Source organism: Dermacentor albipictus, chromosome 3, assembly GCF_038994185.2.
Source record: "Dermacentor albipictus isolate Rhodes 1998 colony chromosome 3, USDA_Dalb.pri_finalv2, whole genome shotgun sequence".
Taxonomy (NCBI): Eukaryota; Metazoa; Arthropoda; class Arachnida; order Ixodida; family Ixodidae; genus Dermacentor; species Dermacentor albipictus.
Window position 1 is genome coordinate 100,600,469 of NC_091823.1, and position 18,078 is coordinate 100,618,546.

An 18,078-nucleotide genomic window follows, 5' to 3' on the forward strand; every position below is an offset into this window, starting at 1 on the left:
CTAACAGTACAGCGCCACTCTGCAATACAATTCTTTACTGCAGCTTTACCCGAGTACTCCATATATTATCTGAAACCGTGTCAGAGTCAGATATTGGCAGGCATCGAAATAACTGTGTGTATCCTAGCTTGTTTCTCTCTTCATGTTTCAGTCTATTGATGTCTGCACAGGTAAATGAGTGTGCATAAAATACATCTTAGAAGGAGGTTCTAAATATACACTACAAATTTGCAGAACAAGACAGAGAACTCAAGAGCAACCGTTATGTCATGACACCAGACACATTTCGAATGTACCTGAAACGCTACGCCCGCCAGTTCAACTACTCGCTCAACGAGGAAGCTGTCATCAGTGCCTTAGCCTTCATGTACACTCCGTGGAGTGATCAGGACAATCAGACCCTCCTGATGAGGGGATACGTCGATGTAAGTATGCTATTTCTCTCTATGGTAGCACTGAGTATCAGAAAGAGACTGCCACACCCTGTATTGGCATAGTACAGTAAAACCTTGTTCATTCGACCTTCATTAATTTGGGTAATTTGGACTCGTCCTCCGATTCCGGCAGGCACATGCATTGCTTAATAAAATCGAGTTCTCACTAATTTGGACATATTTGGCTGCACACCAGTTAATTTGAGCAATTCTCAGAGTTCGGCAAGTAAAATATCTCACACTAGCTCTCGAATAAAAAATGGCAGCTGTGCTTGTGGTTTCGAAATGACAGACGGTCAGAACTGGGCGCTGTTTTAAAAGAGCTATATGATGCCGCATTTCGTTCTTCAGATGGAAGTTTCTAACGGAAATTTGCAGCTAGGTTCAGGAACATACTGGGAACAAAAATAGCACTGAAAATCTGGTTTTTGGACCGAAGTGCTGCCGAGTTGTAACTGCTGACACCAGCTTCAGTGCAGTAAATTTTTTTACAGGTTTTAAGAGTGAGTCCATATATAGCAAACTACTGATATAACGACCACTTCTCGCGGAACTAGTATTGAGTTCGTTATAAAAAGGTTCAACTGTACTGCCACTTATTTTTTCATGTGAGAAATGAGAACTACATTTCGCTGAAGCAGGGTGTGCATAGGTCCTTGAAACCCTTGAAAGTCCTGGAATTCATTTTTACCCTTGGTAGCCATTGCATTTTTTTATAATAAAGTCTAAGGTTGATTATGTGATCTGCTTTCTACGGCCGATCAGTGTGGACCTGGGAAACTTCATATTTTATAAACACTGGTAGTATAAAAATTTTAAGCTGGCACGAGTGCTCACGCATTCCACTTCATATGACGACTTGCTCAAAACTGGAAAGCCCAATGGTAGGTGAGAGCGAGAGACACTAGCATTTGGCGCTAGTGCCTTCTGTGTTTATGCAGCTTTATACATGTCTCATTAGTAACTTCAAGTGATCAAGGCTGGAAATTTCCAATGTAGTGCAATAAAGCTTTCTATAGTGTTTTGGAAGCATTATAGTAAAAACTTACGACATGATATGCTGCTCTGCACCCTTGGAAAAGCTTTGGCAGGGCCTTGAAAGTCCCCAAATACCTTTGAATTATTATTCTCTGGAACCTGTACAAACCCTGTTAAGTGAACATGACAAAACATAGCAAAGCTCACTTGAATTTCTTTGACGATTGGTATGTCGGCTACCATGCGATGCGACTGAATGTATGCGTATGCCAACTCTTCCAGATGCTCTCGGACTCCTACTTTGTGGCCCCTCATGACAAGGTGATGAAGCTTCTGCTGGATAAAGGTTTTCGTGTCTATGCTTACGTGGTGAACTACACTCTTGAGAGCTATCCTAAGTTGCAGTATAGCAGACGCATCTATGACTGGGATGGTAAGTATCAGATTCTTGCTTAGCTTCCCTGTTTTTGCTTGTGAGCATACTGCATTAGGTGATTGAAATGGCGGCATGCTTTTGAATCATTAGTAGCAGCGCAACTTTTCTGCTTAGACATTGGCAGAACAGGACAAGCAAACTTTATTTTGCTTGTTACAGGGCTCTTAGTAACAGTTTTTAGGTTAGTATTTGCTGTGCTGTTTTTGCATAAATAAAACTGGCAGTTAGAGCAATGGTGCTTGCGTGATAATAGACCAATTTCAGCATGTTCGGACCAATGGACTATATCCCTGCTGGTGCCACCTAGTGTACTTCGGTTTGAGGCACTGTTGAGGGGAGTGTTGAAGGGACTGGCACTGTGGATTTTTCTAGTGAATTTTAGAGGGGGTGAGGGCGGAGGTGTGTTGTTGGCGGCAGGCAGACCTAGCCTTGCAGAACATGCTGGCGATTGCTCCACCCAAGTTCCCCATTTCAGGAAAATTTCTCACCATTAAGAAGCACAACGCGAGACGAGTGAACGACATGATGCGCCCAGCAAGGTGGAACAAGACATACCGCCTGCAGCCTGTGAGCCATCCTGTGCACGGTGTTGCACTGGGCCGCCCACCTTCCGACACAATTCCCTGAAATGAGTCTGCCAAACATTGCCAATCATAGGCTAAGTCCACGTCACTTAAACACTTCAGGAGGAGTCGGGACACCTCCCTCCTGAATGTCTGGTGTCCTTGCGGAAACACCACGTCGTTCACACAAACACATGGCGCGCCTAGCTGCTCGAAGAGTGCTTCAGACAAAAATTTGCGCTCTGAAATTAGTCTTAGGACACTCCAACAAATAGTGTTAACATTGTCATGAGTCTCACAAATCGCACATAAAGGCGGCGCGGTAAGTCCAATCTTGATAACCATGCCTGAGTATGCACCAACCTTGTGGGGAGGCGATGTGCCAGGGAGGCTTCTGGCCTGTATAGCGACATTTAGGGGGAAGCCAGAGGGTGCATCTCCTCAAACCCACTCCTATTGTAGAATCTTTTATTCTTCCCTTTCTGCATTTCGTTCTCAAGGAGCAAGTGGGTTTGTTATGGTACAAACACAACAGGCTTCCTTAACATAGTTGCCCTTCAGCCTGCTAAGGACTACTGCTAGCAGCATGCTTTATGGCAACAGTGGCATTGTGAAACTCATAGTGAAATTGGTCTATTGTGATGCACAGCATAGAAACATCTCTTAGCTGTCTACATAGCACTCTTGGTGACTGTGGTACTTTGACTCTCAGAAATACCACAAAGCATGGTCGACCTCATGGTGTCTGGTGCGCCATTCATGGACCCAAAGTTCTACCCGGCTAACCTGGAACTGAATGACATCGTCTGGAGTGAGGGAGACCGCAACATGAGCCAGCTGTTTATGCAAGCCTGGGCAAACTTTGCCAAAACTGGGTGAGCCAATGCAGATGTGTCCAGAAAGAGGAAATTAATAGAATAAAAAGTCTGCTTTGGCATTTTAATTCTACAACATCAAAACAAAACCTAGAATCAAACTGTGACGAGCTGAGTATTTAGAACAAGAAGTGGGTCGCTATTAAAGGCAGACATAAGAGCTGAAGCCAGTGAATCATGATCCAATTTGACTTAACAACCAAAATGTATCTGATGCAGATTGGAAACAAAAGTGCATGCTGATGTGGAAAAAAAAAAAAATATGAGTAGGAAGATGGCGACTTGCAAAAGAGCCTGACAAGCTCTTGCCAGTAGCTCACTGTTTCAAAGTATGTTCAGCAGTAGAAGTAAAGGACACCCATCTTATTTAGAACTCCAGCTCATAATCATGTTAGTTATCTTATTTTTCAATATTAAATGTACCATTTCTCTGAACAGAATAAGTAACTCTGCACTACATGCTTATTTCTAGCTACTGTGTTATGATTAGGATGAGCTTACTGCCACTCAAGTTTTATCTTGTAAACACTATTACAGCGAGACCTCATTAATACGTATCTGCTTAGTAAGTAATTCTGGTTTAAATATAGTTGCGATGAATGTGGCACCTTGCCACCATTGAACCTAATGTATTGGCTGACTGCTTAAGCTGTAGTCGCTTACCGCATGTGTGGGGATCTCACATGTGCTCTTGGGACAAAGGAACGACAATACAGCAGTGCAACCAATCAAAAGGGCATATATTGCACCTTTCATACATTAATGCCTGCCAGCCGAATTACTACCCATGGAACATGCTGATGGGTACGCAACAAATCGAGGAAGTCTGACTCACCACGACCGGACAGCGAGCATGTTCGCCCCCATGCTGGACACCAATGCGTAATCGTTTGCATATACGGTCACGGAAACGATGGCACGTTCACACGATCGTGTTCGTCAATTCTGGTGTCCTGCTCCTAAGCCTTTCGCAGGACAGCCCCGCGAACAGTGGGTGTGCACGTGAAACGTCCGTGCCACTCGCCGACGCCAAGCCAAAGAGTAAAAGCCTACTCCATTTCACATCCCAGTAACCCCTCCATTAGGTGACGTTAGCAGTGCAACACTTGCGCCATCTCTCGTAATATGCTGCAACCATCCCGACAGCCACCAGCTCTTAGTTACGCCGAGAAGCCGGATTACAGAAGATGCAAGAGCCATGCAGGGAAAGCAACCTCAGGGGACGTGCAAGAGTTGAGCCAGAGCCACACATGCCAGACAGTTAGTGTGTTGCAATTACTTCATTTTTCTGTGCGTACAAGCACAGAATTGGCGAAATGTTGTGCACGCAGACCATAGATAGTGAAATTTAGACGCACAGACCTTTCAGCAGTGGCCACCGATAGCGACATCAAAACATGGCAGCATGGCAGCCATGACATGCTTCCTTATTCCGCAGCTTCTGGTACCTTCCATGTCATCCCCGACGACTACGTGTAAGTGGATGATGGCCCTTCCATATCCAATGGGACGTATGCGTTGACTGTCAAGAGGGCGTTCGTAAAGAAGTGGGGCCTCATAGAGAAACTGGCTCTTGGCCTTGTAAAGTATGAAAATGCCGTCATCACCGCAAGGCTGCCACGGACGGCCTCAAGTGAAAATCACTGATTTTTTACTGCCAGCTCGCAAACAAGACTTATCCGTGTGTGTGTTTGAGTGAGATAAGATGTAGTTCTTTTCTAATCGGCAAGCCTATAGCCACTCATCTGCCATTGTCGGTTAATTAGCACATCACTTAGTGCGTACCTGATGCATGTTCCCTGCAAACTACGTTTTAACGAGGTTTTACTCTATTTGGCATGAAACGCTGACGAAAGTTACTGTCTGTTGGTTACCTTTAACATAGAATTTCCCTTCTCAGGCACACTGGAACTCTTGCTGCTATACATGCTAGCATTTTACATGAATTTAGTCCTTATGCAGGTGCTAACTCAGTCAAAGTTTCAAATTTGAACATAGTTTCATTCGCTCCCATTTCCACTGCAGAGACCCAATGGGGGGAACCTCCTTATTTGGCTCCATCCGCTGGGATCCTGCCACGCGGGGTCTGCTACAGTACCTGTGCATCAATGGCACATACTACGAGGCGCTCAACTCCTCGAGCTTCATGCTGCGTGACTACCGCCAGAAGGAGAGCCAGTTCTGGAACGCTTACTTGCCCGAGCTGGCCCTTCGTCCAGCGCCTACATGGCCGCCCTGGGACGAGCCGCTGCTGCGGGAGAATCGCCTCGTCACCGCCTCTCTCTGGGGCGTCACGGCCTTTGCCTGCCTCCTGCTCATATTGACAGTGGTGGCGTGCTGCTGCTACTGCAAGGCTGCTAGGTATGGCCAGGCCTGATGCATCAGATGTCCCGCAGCCAGCCACTCGGCCCTTCCTCCCCCTCTGCACGTGGGCGGCCCCAGCATGCGATCTCACTGCCACGAATTGCCTTGCTGTCTGTCTGCCTGCCTGCCTGTTTGTCTGTCCTTGTTCCATGCTAGCTGTGTGTGCTCTGCTTTGTAAAGCAGCATGTATTTGTAGATGTCCTTTGTGATAGGAGCAGCTTGTTGTCGGACTAGTTGGTATTTGCTGAAGGACATGTTTATTGCTAGATAGACACAAGCGTAGAAACGTGAATGACGTGGGCAGCAACTTCCAAATGTTTCATGCAAGACGGTAGACCGACGTGTATAGTACGCATAAAGACTTGCCATGCACAGGTCATGACAATATCGACTGATCACAACAATACCTGCATAAGGAGACAACCAAGTCTGTGATTTTGAGATGTTCCATTAGGCACTGACGGTTGTGATGAGTGGGTGCCCACTCATTGTTGTAATTACCACACAGCTACTCTTCATTTGCATATGAATGGGTCTGTGTAACAAATGAAATAGTTGTGAGCTACCTCCTGCGTCGTCATACATGTTCCTATGTTTTTGTGTTTCTTCTTTTATAGGTAACATGTCCTTCAGTTCATTGTAATAGCTTGCCTGTGTGTTAGCTCACTTTGCTCCACTGCTTTGCACAAGACACAATATCAGAAATGCTGCAACAGCGTTGAAGCAAACTCACGGAACCCATTTAATCTTTTCAAAGTGGGTTGCGTGTGTGTGTGTGTGTGTGTAGACCAAGGCTATGAATTGCAGAAGCTGAGTGAATACATACATAAAAATAGTACAAAGTACCGGCTGTGCATAGCATTCCTTCATGCATCATGTTCACATCGCCCTTTAGTGTTATTCAGAGTGAAGCAGTTTGCCTTGATTACTATTATTTACTAAATGTAGGTGAACAGAAAAACATCAGCTGTAGAAAAGCCAACTTATCAACTATTCAGTGACATTAACACACTTTAAAACAGACATGGGAAACACTGCGTGGTCAGGCCATAATACAATGGCTCCTTTTGTTCTGTTTTATTCTTTTAATTACCAGCATGTTGACTGCCTGATGCTATACTTAAGGACTACTTTCTGTGGCTATGAAGAAAAAGCTACAGGCGCGTGACTGCTGCAAATGTGTTATCGTGCCAAGTAGTCAGGCAGCGTTTGACAATGCTTCCGGTTGCTCAGAATTAGCTGAATTGACGCAGGTTCCACGTGTAATGGTTTCGTATTTCCTCATACGCTGAAGGGGAAAGCTGCAAAATAAGTAAACCTCTGCACTCAGTGGTGTGTTCTGTCTTATTTAACTGTTTCTAATAAGGTGTTTGTCTTTTTCTCGAGTGTAAGCAAACACGAATTAAAACACAGGACTCTATTCAGAAGCGCCCTCACTTGTGCGCGCTTTGCCTCCATAGCTTTTCCTTCATAGCCACAGAAAGTTGTCTGCAATTATAGTGATAGCGATAGTGCAGCAATTCTTGAGCATACGACAAAGAATGAAAAAATTTTGATTTAGCTATAGTGAGAATTGGGGAATGTGTCATTCCAGCCCCACTAATTGACTTCAGGAGCATGCGGTATGTCAGTTTGATGGGCACGATGGGAAAAGTGCGCAGAAAGACACTTGCACCTAGGTAAAGACGAGTACAGTGTAGACCGCTTGTAAGTCGCCGGAGTTCCGAATTTCCACCCTACAAGCAGTACTGCACTATGACCAAAACAACATTTTACACAGGCTGTGCACATGCAAAACATGTAGGCCAAGCAGCTGTCTGTTTCCGGGAATCGAAGCTTACGAGCGGGATGCGCTCTCATTTTCGCCGATGAGATGGTCCCTCCATTTTTTAAGTCCCGTACAGCCACTGCTAAGCATTTCGTCGACTCTGCTCCATACTGAAACTATGGCCGCTGACTCCAAAAGAGACGACGCTGGTTAGGTCTAGCTGGCGGGAGTGTTAGGCGGCATGCCGTTACAGGAAACACCCTTGATATATGTTCGTATCCATAGACGTTGATCACATAGAATGACGTCGATCTGACGTGAGGTCACATACACAGTGGCCGTGTGCACTCGACGGCAGTCTGCATGAAGCAGGGTTTGCAGGCGATCAGCCAGCAACGCGTACAGCAAAAGTTTGCCAGTGCACATACAGGTAGGAATGGCAAAAGCTCGCGTGGGGACAATGTTCCGAACTGATCAACGTGTGGAACACAGTTTAAACTGACAGCACCGTGAAGGTCGCATGCATGGTATCTGCACTTTGCGACAACATGTGGCAAAGGGTGAGTGCGAAATGCACTCGCAGCCTCAACCAATGTTTCTGAAGTTCTGAGTTGTAAAAACAACAAATTCATTCTACTGTTGGAATTCGTTTTTCCAGCCTGCCCTATAACTCAGTCATTTTTGCGACCCCGTCCATGTCCGAAAAAAATATGTCGGTAACTGTATTTACTTTCCACACATAAACTGAGCAGCCAAAGAGAGAGAATGCTCATGCGTTTGGTGCAGACTGCGTTCCACGGACATGTGGCCAGAACAAAAGGCTTCCATCGCCTAGGTGGCTTTGTAACTAATGTTGCGGTTACACTTACAAAATAGGGTAAGCACACATGCAAAAAAACTGGACTCTCAGTTCAGTTTTAGCCCAAAATTTCTCCTTTCCTTTAACACAATATCTTAACCCAAAATTTCTACTTGAGACTTCTGCCTCAAAGCCTACCTACAACAGCGAAAACCACTTTGGCATGGCTTCTGTAATGTCAGGAAATGCACATTCCACCGCTGTGTTGTCTCCTCCAAAACATTACAAAACCATGTACACTCTGGAAATTCTGCAGCCAAAACCACTAAAACCACCAAAAGTTAACACTGTGTGTGTCAGATGTGCCTTTCTGTTGTCCCTGTTCAGCTTGCGCCACAACAAAATAAGATACACCGACTGTACACGATGTCTTCCTCTGGTAGTGAGTAAACAGCTCCTGGATTCTTCAGACAGTGCATTCTGCCCAAAATTCACTCACTTGTATTATGAAAGTAGCACATACAAGAGCATGTCTGTAAAAACTATCTTGGGCTGACTGCCGAGATGCACATGCAAAAACCGTGTGTATACTGTGCGCATAGGTGTTGTCCAAAACATTTCGACCATGATGTGCTTATGATGAGCCTTCGCTGGTAGTGCAATTCGGATGCCACCTATTGAGCACACAGAACATGCTTCATTTTATGACCTGTTAGTGTTGCCAGACTTCAGCACGGTTTAACTGCAGTATAAGAACTAATATCAGTTCTCTCCCGCACTGAATGCACTCAAATTTTGCCAGCTTGCTGTGGGACACATGCAGTTTAACATGCGATGTGCAATTCAAACTTGGCAGCTTTAATGTTGACTGCATTTACCACATTTAACACTGCCAGAAGCTGTATTTTTGTTGTTGCAGTGTGTGCAAAAGGTGGAGTTTGCATAACTTTGAACATATTGTTTGGCAACAGGTCCTGGGTTAATATTTAGCATTTGTGTGTTGTTATTATATCTTTCATGTGCTGTTTACCGTCATAGTCCACCACAAACACTCGCAAGAATGAGCATGTCGTACAAGCACTAAATTCGGGTACTTTATTACCTGTAGATATATTCCAGATTTAAATGTTCATACATATTACTTTTGTTGTCAGCACCCAAAAGTATGTACTACGGTAATAAGGAGAAGCGCATAGCACATTGTTTCATTGATTTCTTGATCTCTGCTGTCTCAGCAAAAAGGGTAGCTTGTTTTTGTAATTGCTTTGATGTATAGTACCAATAGCACATCTAGATTAGCAAACATCTTTTAAGAAAAAAATTAGTGCCATGTTGGAAAGAGGAAGAAAACTGACACATCAGTAATGCCTGTATTTGTCTGTTGCCCTTTCCACTCTTCACTCTATTTCTTGCAACAAGTGTGTTAGGGCATGAACTGCCTTTGTCAAAAGAAATTGAGTTGTTAAAATCACGAGTGTTTTTTTTTTTCTTTCTTTTTGTGTGTCCCTGTAGCTGGTCACGGAAGCCCCATTTCTTTTGACAAACATTGTGCTGTTTTTCATTCTGTGAAAACACTTGGAACTATATTATGACCATCTCATATCACGTGTGCTACTTTCTCCCTTCTGCAGTGTTTCTCAAATAATTGGCTTTCTGTTTTAACATACTACAAAATTCTGCTCAACAGTTTCAGGAATCTTGCTGTTATGCGATATTCTCACTAAACAGCTTGTCTCCTTGCTTGTCAAATATGTATCTGCCCAAAGTTTGCATGCAGATTTTTACTCATGAAAGTGCAAAAGTAAACAACAGAAGCTCGGAAGTTGCATTGGCTATTGCCAGCAGTGTTGCATGCAAACAAAGTGGAACTGTCCGAGAAAGTCTGTATGGACACAGTTATTGTGAGTTATAACCTGAGAATGCAGGAAAATATCTTCCCTCAAAAGCATGCTGCAATTGATTCCCATCCCCTCATTCACAGAAAAAAAATATTTGCATAGTTGCCCTTTAATGCTTGTATACAAAAAGATGGGTGCCATTATTATGCTCCTGAGTATTCGAATGCATATAAAAGAAGTGCTCCATTGACATTTAAGGAACGGCAAAAGGATTAGTGACAGCAACTGCACTAGGTATGAAAGCTGAGAAAAAAGTATGTTCTGTCCCAGTTGTTGATTACGGTTCATCTAAATAGTGTAATTAAAAAAAAAAAGCTTCTATTGCACATTTTATTTTTATAATTTGCCACGGGAAAGATGCGTGCTCAAGAACCAAGAGTAAAGAAATATTAATACAGCATGTTGACAGAGTCGGCTGTTCTATTTGCCTTGCACACCCCGATTATTGGGGGAAAAAAATAAGTGTAGACAACAAGTAAGCAAAATGTTCACTCCTCTTAACATTATTCTTGAAACAGCCGTCATCTGGTTGACGAAGATGATATTCCGCACGCCTCAATGCATTCCCTGACGGAGAGTACCTCTAGGTGAGTCCCCCATTTTTACTTAGGATGTGCCACGATACTCCCTGTCATATTCCAACAAGAATGCCACATTTGCATGAATGGGTGTGCTGTTGGCTCTCTTTATGCATCTGTCTAGCACTCGTTTGCATTCTGTATCAGCGAATGCTTCTTGTTTTGAATTCATCTGCATTGTCTGTGCAACCTGGCCCTGTAAACGTTTCCTCATCTTGGAAATGTGTAGACTCATCGCTATATGTACAGTGATGCAGCTGTCCCATGGAGTGAAACATGGATAGACATGGGTGTTTAGCTTTCCTAGATGGGCCTGCCATCTTGTACAGTGGGCTGTCGGTACAAGAACACTTTGAGCATGGCCAATCTAACAGGCTCTTGAAAGCTTCAGATAGCCTACAAAGTCATTATTCTGCTGCTTGCAACTAGCCATGAGCAGTCCTTATTTGGCAGTAATGGTAAACTTTCTGTCTTTGAGCAGCCCATTGCTCAAGTTGGCAGCTTAGCACATGATCTCCACAATTATAATGTTTTCTCGTATTTGTCTGCATTGAATACTTGAAAACAGTTGCTGATAAATTTTTTTACTGGTATGATGCATGAAAAAGCCAATCTATCTCAGAGAATGAGCCTTCAGCGTCCTCAACACTTCATCAGTGCAAGAACCTTGCAAGACTCTCCGCATGTATATGGTATCTCAATGAAAATAGCATGGCATGCAAACGGCACGAATGGCGCATGTTTTCTTTTCACAGTGCAGCGTGATTCATTTCAGTACAGTGGCACAAGATCACTTTGTACAGTCAATGCTCTTTACAACGAATCCTCAAGATACAGTAGAAAAGGTTTGGACTATGCGCTATTCAAAACAATGGGCATTTCAGGAGTACCAATACTTTTGAACAATCAGTGTTTCGTAGACTAATTGGCCTTTGTTGATATAAAATATCCATCATAAGGGTTCAAGGCTGATGCAACATTTCTATGCATTTCAGTTTGTTTTGTAACTACAGTCTAGAAGTTGTCTTGTTGCAATAATTAGCTTTTTAATGTCTTGCGAACTAGCTATATTTCATAAGCTTGTGAAATGAACTTGCTGAGCTGAAATTGCCACGCATGCTTCGGGGAATCAGCATTGTGGACATGTGAATTTGTGGTTACATAGTTGCACCATTCTTTTCATGCTGCGAGACAATTATTTATTGCCCAAATGATATATAAATGTAGCCAGCATTGGTGCAGTAAAGTTCATTGTGAGTCATGTATGAACAAGGTCAGGACAAATAGCAAGGTGCAGCACACAGAAAAAACACTGGCAATGCCCTTTTCCCACTTAAGTCTGCATCAAGTGGTCATTTTTAGCCTGTCTGGTGCTAATGCCCCATTTTAATGTGTTAGCTACTAGTCTGTCATAATAGCTTGTGCTGACACTTTGCATACTATAAACGTGGATAGTTTGCCTGAAAGTCAGCTGTATCTGGATCTCTTATAAATGAACACTGACTGTACTTTGTGGAAAGTGTGCCAAAAAAAATAATAATATAGATACTCGCTTGCCAAAACTACTTTACCTTCTTGCATGTATGGTGCAGCTTAGCATTTCGAGACCTATTTCACACCTTTTGCAGCATAAGAAGAATGGAGTTCAAAAACAAATACGCTTCACCTGAAGATCAAGGAGAGCTAAGGTCTCTCAAGAACACCAGTGTATGAAAGTCACCGGCACAGGCAGCACAGTGTGTTCTTGTAATATTGAAGTCCCTGTGCCTTCTACTAGTGGCAGGCAGGGTTGGGGCAGTGAAATGAATTGGTTCAGAAGAGAGTGCTTTGTCAATTGCCTTGTGCCGATCATTCCGAAAGTCGTCTCGGCTGACTGCCACTTTCATCTGAACACAGCCAAGTGAAGCTGCCAACCCAACCGAGAGCAGGTGTTGGAAGGAATCGTTGACGCATACCACACTACAAGAATCACCCTTGGCAACAGTCTGCAAGGTCACAAATGTGGTGCAATATCTGGAACGTTGTGAATGGTGTTTCAAAGCTGTGTTTCTCATGAAAATGCGACTGTGCTCAGCCTGTATTGAACACACTATTGTAGGTTGGTATTTGAGTTGTTCTGTACCAGCGGCTCCATTGCTTGTTAACATACATGAAACTGCATGTAAAACATGCGAGACAAGCGTTCGACACCAACAGAGTTGTTAATTTCCCATGATCGATTTCACACTTATAAACATTGGTCACACAGGCCACATATGGGCCACTTATTGATAACATACTGGTTGTGCGTTTGTAGCTACATAAGTTAAGATGAGGACTAAATTATAAATGAAAGCAATGTTAAAAGAAATCTAAAGAATGCCACCTTTAATCAGTTGGGCTGTGGTGCCCACAATAGAGTATGTGGCTTCTACTTGAACTCAAAGGAAGCTGTATGTGTCATTTCTCTATGATCTCGAAACTGAAAGTCAGAACGAGGCGATCTATTACTACCCACAGCGTTTGTGAACGTTATGCGCAGTGTTTTTATTTGAGAAGAGTTGAATGTTGTTTGTGAACCGACATTCCATGGCTCACAAGGTGGACCTGAACAGTGTTGTCATAGTAAGCAGATTAGAACCATTGGGTAGTACACAGAGTCAAAAGCCATTGGCACGTGTGGTGTTAGGTTTTTAGTGTTACCTAATTCAGGACTTGAAATTCTATGAAAAAAAGAAGGGTAAGAGTCCACGTCACACTTTAAATACAGATTTTGTGGTGACACTTGCATCATTTTACAGCTACTGCAAAGGCAACATTCACCAATGTACAAATGAACTGTTGTGTGTGATCTAAATGAGGAGTGCCTGTGGTGTGTTTCGTGAAGAGGTCCATACTATTTTCTGCTTTCATTCACTGCCAATGAACAAAGCTATGTATGTGTGCTGTCATAACCTTGCATGCAAATGTTCAGTAAATATAATTGTGAAAGCCCCACAAACTTCCATGACGAAGTTCAGGAGCAAGTGCGCTGTCAATGGAGCGTGCTTGTAAGCATGGAAACACAGGCTAACCAATTCTGTGCTCTGTATCACTAAACCCGAGTGATTATCTTAGCAGTGCTTCCAGCCATGTGAAGCTACGACAGTGCCCAACAGCGGTCAGGCTGCTTAATTACTGAGGTGACAAAAAAAATGTACTGCTAAGACAGTTTAGTCTCTATATACATAATTTGCCTTACTGATATCACCTATTGCTGTGAAATGTTCAGTACATTGCAAGAGGTTTTCACATTCCATCCGCCAACTAAGCAGAGGGCATGAAAAAGGCCACCATATCTCCATCAGGCACCTATTAATTCCATCTGTTAAAAATTTATCCCTAGCTCATTTCATTAACTCGCCATCATTAAAAGCACACAGGAGCAAAAGAGATGAATATTCTTGAATGTATTGTAGCGTCCACAATATAGATTCCACAGCTGAAGACTCACCGCAGGGCTTATTTTCTGTGGCGTTCTGTTGCTGAGCATAGGGTCACAGATTCAATTACTTGCTGCAGGGTCACAATTCCAGTTGGGGCGGAATACACGAATGTTTGTTTGCTTAGACTTAGATCCACGTTAAAGAACCCCCGCGTTCTCTAAATTATTCTGGAGCGCCCCCCCCCCCACTACGCTATCCCACACTGCCTATGTGTTGCTTTGGGACATTAGAGGACCCCTAAATTTCTTTCTGAACTCTACAATGTGTTACATAGGGGCAGCACCACTCTACAGTGCACATAGCCTTAAATATTTTTCAAAATGTTACCGCAATAGCAGAGTTTCAGGTATTTAGTGGGTGACTAGGTAGGCACCAAGGTTTCCCACTCGCCTTCCCTGCTGTTCCCATCGCTGCTGTCTCTCCTTCTCGCACCCCTGACTCTGTGCAATGCAGCAAAAGCTGTGGATTGCGTCAGTCACCCAGAATAGAGAACCAGAAGGTTTCCCCCATTGTCTACCACTGATTGCCCTCCGTGTGATGCCATCTAAATGGAAGGTGTGCAGATGGATCAGCAGTGCACAATGCCCCCCCACCCTTCCCATGTCTTGTCTGAAAACACAGCTGGCTTTTGTTACATTGACACTCTTGACCCTCGTCAACCAACCAAATGGCAGCTGTCGTCCTGTTGACGTCACATGTGTGATCTTTTTCACATCGCAACTTGTGGAGGAGGGACCAGAAAGGTCCAGAGTACGGGATTGTTTTTTGAATTTGTGACTTCCCCACAGTGTGTGCTGCCATGTTCGCCCAAGGTGATTGTCACAGCATAGCGTACACAATGGGCATGTCTGTTTAAAATGTGTTCAGAATGTCAGAAGTGGTTTAGGAGCCTTCTAAACCTCATAAATTTATTTCATTCCATGTCCGAGTTCTTAAAAATTACCTGAGGTACAAAGACAGTATACAGAAACACATTTCTTCATGAGAAAACGGCAGGCCACTTGAGAAATTGTCCTAGTATGCATCATTACTCTAAAATGAACGAAAAAGAAGAGGAAACACTGCACGAGAACATGCTGGGATGCAGCAATCATGGCTTTCAACTCTTGTCTCTTGACAAACTAGGAACATACTGATTTCTGGAGCATCAGATATTCCTGAAGGTGTACTTCAAACATCTTTTTTCCATTCATGCTTATGATACTAGGGCATGTGCTATTGTACACACGATGCCTGAAGAATACATTAATGATGCCTTTCATGTCTCAGGGCAGCTTCACAATCATTTCATAATATGGGCGCAAAAGTCGGCAATGAAGATGCTGCCCTTTATGAACTGCCTTAGCTGCTGTAGTACTACCTTCGTTGCATATCATAAAGCAAAAATATGCTGTCTTGGCCCTTGTTCAAATCAAACACTTAATTTATTTTACTCATCCATTCCATGGTGAAGTGAAAGTGTGTTCGTTTCAGTCTTTCATTCTATAAGCAGAGAGCTGTAACAGTTTGTAAGCCTTTAGTCCACACATAGTTCTGCACCTAACAGTCGTTCTTGCAATATGCAATGTTTTGTATCATTGCTGCCAGGTCTTTTTTTACTTCTTTATGTGAAGTGCCATGCTTCTTTACAGATTCACATCTTTATGGTCTCATTTCAGAAGGTCTTGTTTTGCCTAAGGTCTTTTGTGCATGCAGATGTCATAGTAAGTACCATATTTACTTGTGTAAGGCCCAAACTTCTTTTCTTGATCTTTATTGGCTGTGGTCCTTACACAAGGCAGGCTTACGACTCACTGCACTCAGACTGCAGTGCAAATAAATGCGGCTACTGGCTGTCGACTATAAATGCAATCGCAGTCACTGACTGATTTTTTTTACATGGACTAGTGCTGTCTTGTAGCAACTCATGGGAATTAACCAGCATGAGAGTATGCGTGTTACACATAGTGAAACTGTTTTTTCTAAGTTTTCACACTCAGAAGTGTGGGCCTTACTCAAGTAAATACGGTATGTGCGTGGACAAAATGGTGATAAATAATGGAAAACTGTCAAACATCAAATGAAGGTCAAAGGTATCTTGAACAGTTGAAAAACAATTGAGGAAACAAGATAGTGCCCTATTAGCTAGTGCTACCAAGTTATAAAAGAATCTAATAAATGAATGTCTACTTTCAAGAAAGGCAACCCTTATGAAAGATGCAGGATAACCCATGTTTGCCCACAAAAATTGCCGACACTTTTTTGAAGTGATATATAATGACTTGGTCTGTTTATCACAGTGTCAATATGTTTGAATGACATATTTATAGCTCTAAACATCGAATACAATGGGAAATAGCATGAGAATTTGACCTATTTCATGTTGTGTTTGATCTTTTGCATCGTAACTATTTCACATAAATCAAGCAACCAACTATCCCAGCCTATTGCTCCATTTGCTTGGATTTTATTGGCAGCAAATTTATGTTCACATAAAATTATTCTTGTAGCAAAACACTACTTTTTTACACAAATCGCAGTGAAATCCTGAATGTCAAAGTAACCACAAAATATAAAATCAATTATTCGCTCACTTCTAGTGAAAACATTGTTCAGAACAAGGTGAAGTGCTCATGCAATTTTTGTGTGAAGTATGTAGTTGCTTTTCATCAACACTGCATGAATTCTCATTTCTGTGAAGACGTTTCCTTTTCTTTTTGTTGTTGTCTTAGGACTCTGACCTGAAAGTGCTGAACTTCCCGCCAGGACAATCTGTGCAGTATTGGTGTTCTACACTACATCATTGACTGTGAATGCCTATTATAATACCGGTGACATAGAAGTTATGCTGCATAATTCAGCTTGCCAACTCTAAATCGGGAAGTTTCCAAGGTCACAGATGAAAAAAAGAAGTCTTAACAATGTGTTAAATTTTGTCTGGCAACATCAGCTTGCTGCTTTTTATGTAGCCACCTGTGGCAATTCCGTCCATAGGCAAGTGTTGTGCATGCTTCTAAGCACTGTTAGTATTGACCAATTCTACAAACTCTTTTATACAAACTTTATATTTACTGTTTACATTTTACATGCAAATCTTCTTGCTACGTCACTTGTACAGCACTCTTATGCAGTTAGTGTGACCACTTCCACTGTCATTGTGCCCTTGAATAAACACATTTTTTTACAATAGATTTCTGCCTCGGTGATGCCTTTAGAGAGACACATTAAAAAATTACAGCAGAAATCGTCTCACAATGAATGTCTATGGTAATGCGATTAGTATTTGAGCTACATAACGACACAGTGTGCTTCTGAAGTCACATTTATTTAACCACTGTAGTGCTCATTCTCGGACTTCCGTTGCTTCGGCTATACGAGACATACTCCGGTATCGCACCGCTTTCACACGGTAGTCGCTTACCTAGGTCACCCATGAGCGTGGCGTGAAGACCATGACTAGGCTGCCTCGATACCATGCTTCTCTGCACAGGGCAGCGACAATCCCAGTTGTACTGCCATATTGTGTCAGAACACGTAAAGCTGCACTATGATGGACTGCGAGAATTTAAGTTCAACACTCACCGACAGTGTAAATTAATTTTCGCAGTTTGTACGCTTACATGCATTGTAATATTTACATTTCACTTTAAAAACGGAGGTGGAACGCTTACCCTAAGGCAATGCTAAAAAATGTTTCAAGCCCAGCAGATAACTAGTAGCTTTTTGCAACGTTTTCACTTTTGCCCACAAATTTGTTTCCAAAACAAAATCGACATATCTAGTGTATACTAAAGGTTCTAGAGTGCAACTTTTGACTGTAAAACAGTAGCTGCTTTAATGTCATGAAAAGATACAGGACAAACAAGGTGAATAAGTATGGCAGCATTACCAATAAGTGAAGGCACTGTATTCACTGCTTTAAAAATTTTACATTTGAGAAGT

General features: G+C 42.8%; 1 protein-coding gene across 2 annotated transcripts in view; it reads left to right on the forward strand.

Annotated features, from left to right (window-relative positions):
• Positions 1-17,327, forward strand: part of LOC139057484 (cholinesterase-like) — a 32,296-nt gene extending 14,969 nt beyond the window's left edge. The window contains exons 7-12 of one of the 2 annotated variants that reach the window (XM_070535814.1): positions 235-425; positions 1,695-1,845; positions 3,124-3,286; positions 5,312-5,647; positions 10,634-10,702; positions 12,322-17,327. In XM_070535814.1, coding sequence (XP_070391915.1) covers positions 235-425; positions 1,695-1,845; positions 3,124-3,286; positions 5,312-5,647; positions 10,634-10,702; positions 12,322-12,406 — 995 coding nt within the window. In that variant the 3' untranslated portion in view covers positions 12,407-17,327. The remainder of the gene's footprint in view (positions 1-234; positions 426-1,694; positions 1,846-3,123; positions 3,287-5,311; positions 5,648-10,633; positions 10,703-12,321) is intronic. The other variant, XM_070535815.1, reaches the window with a different exon arrangement.
• Positions 17,328-18,078: the final 751 nt, after the last annotated feature.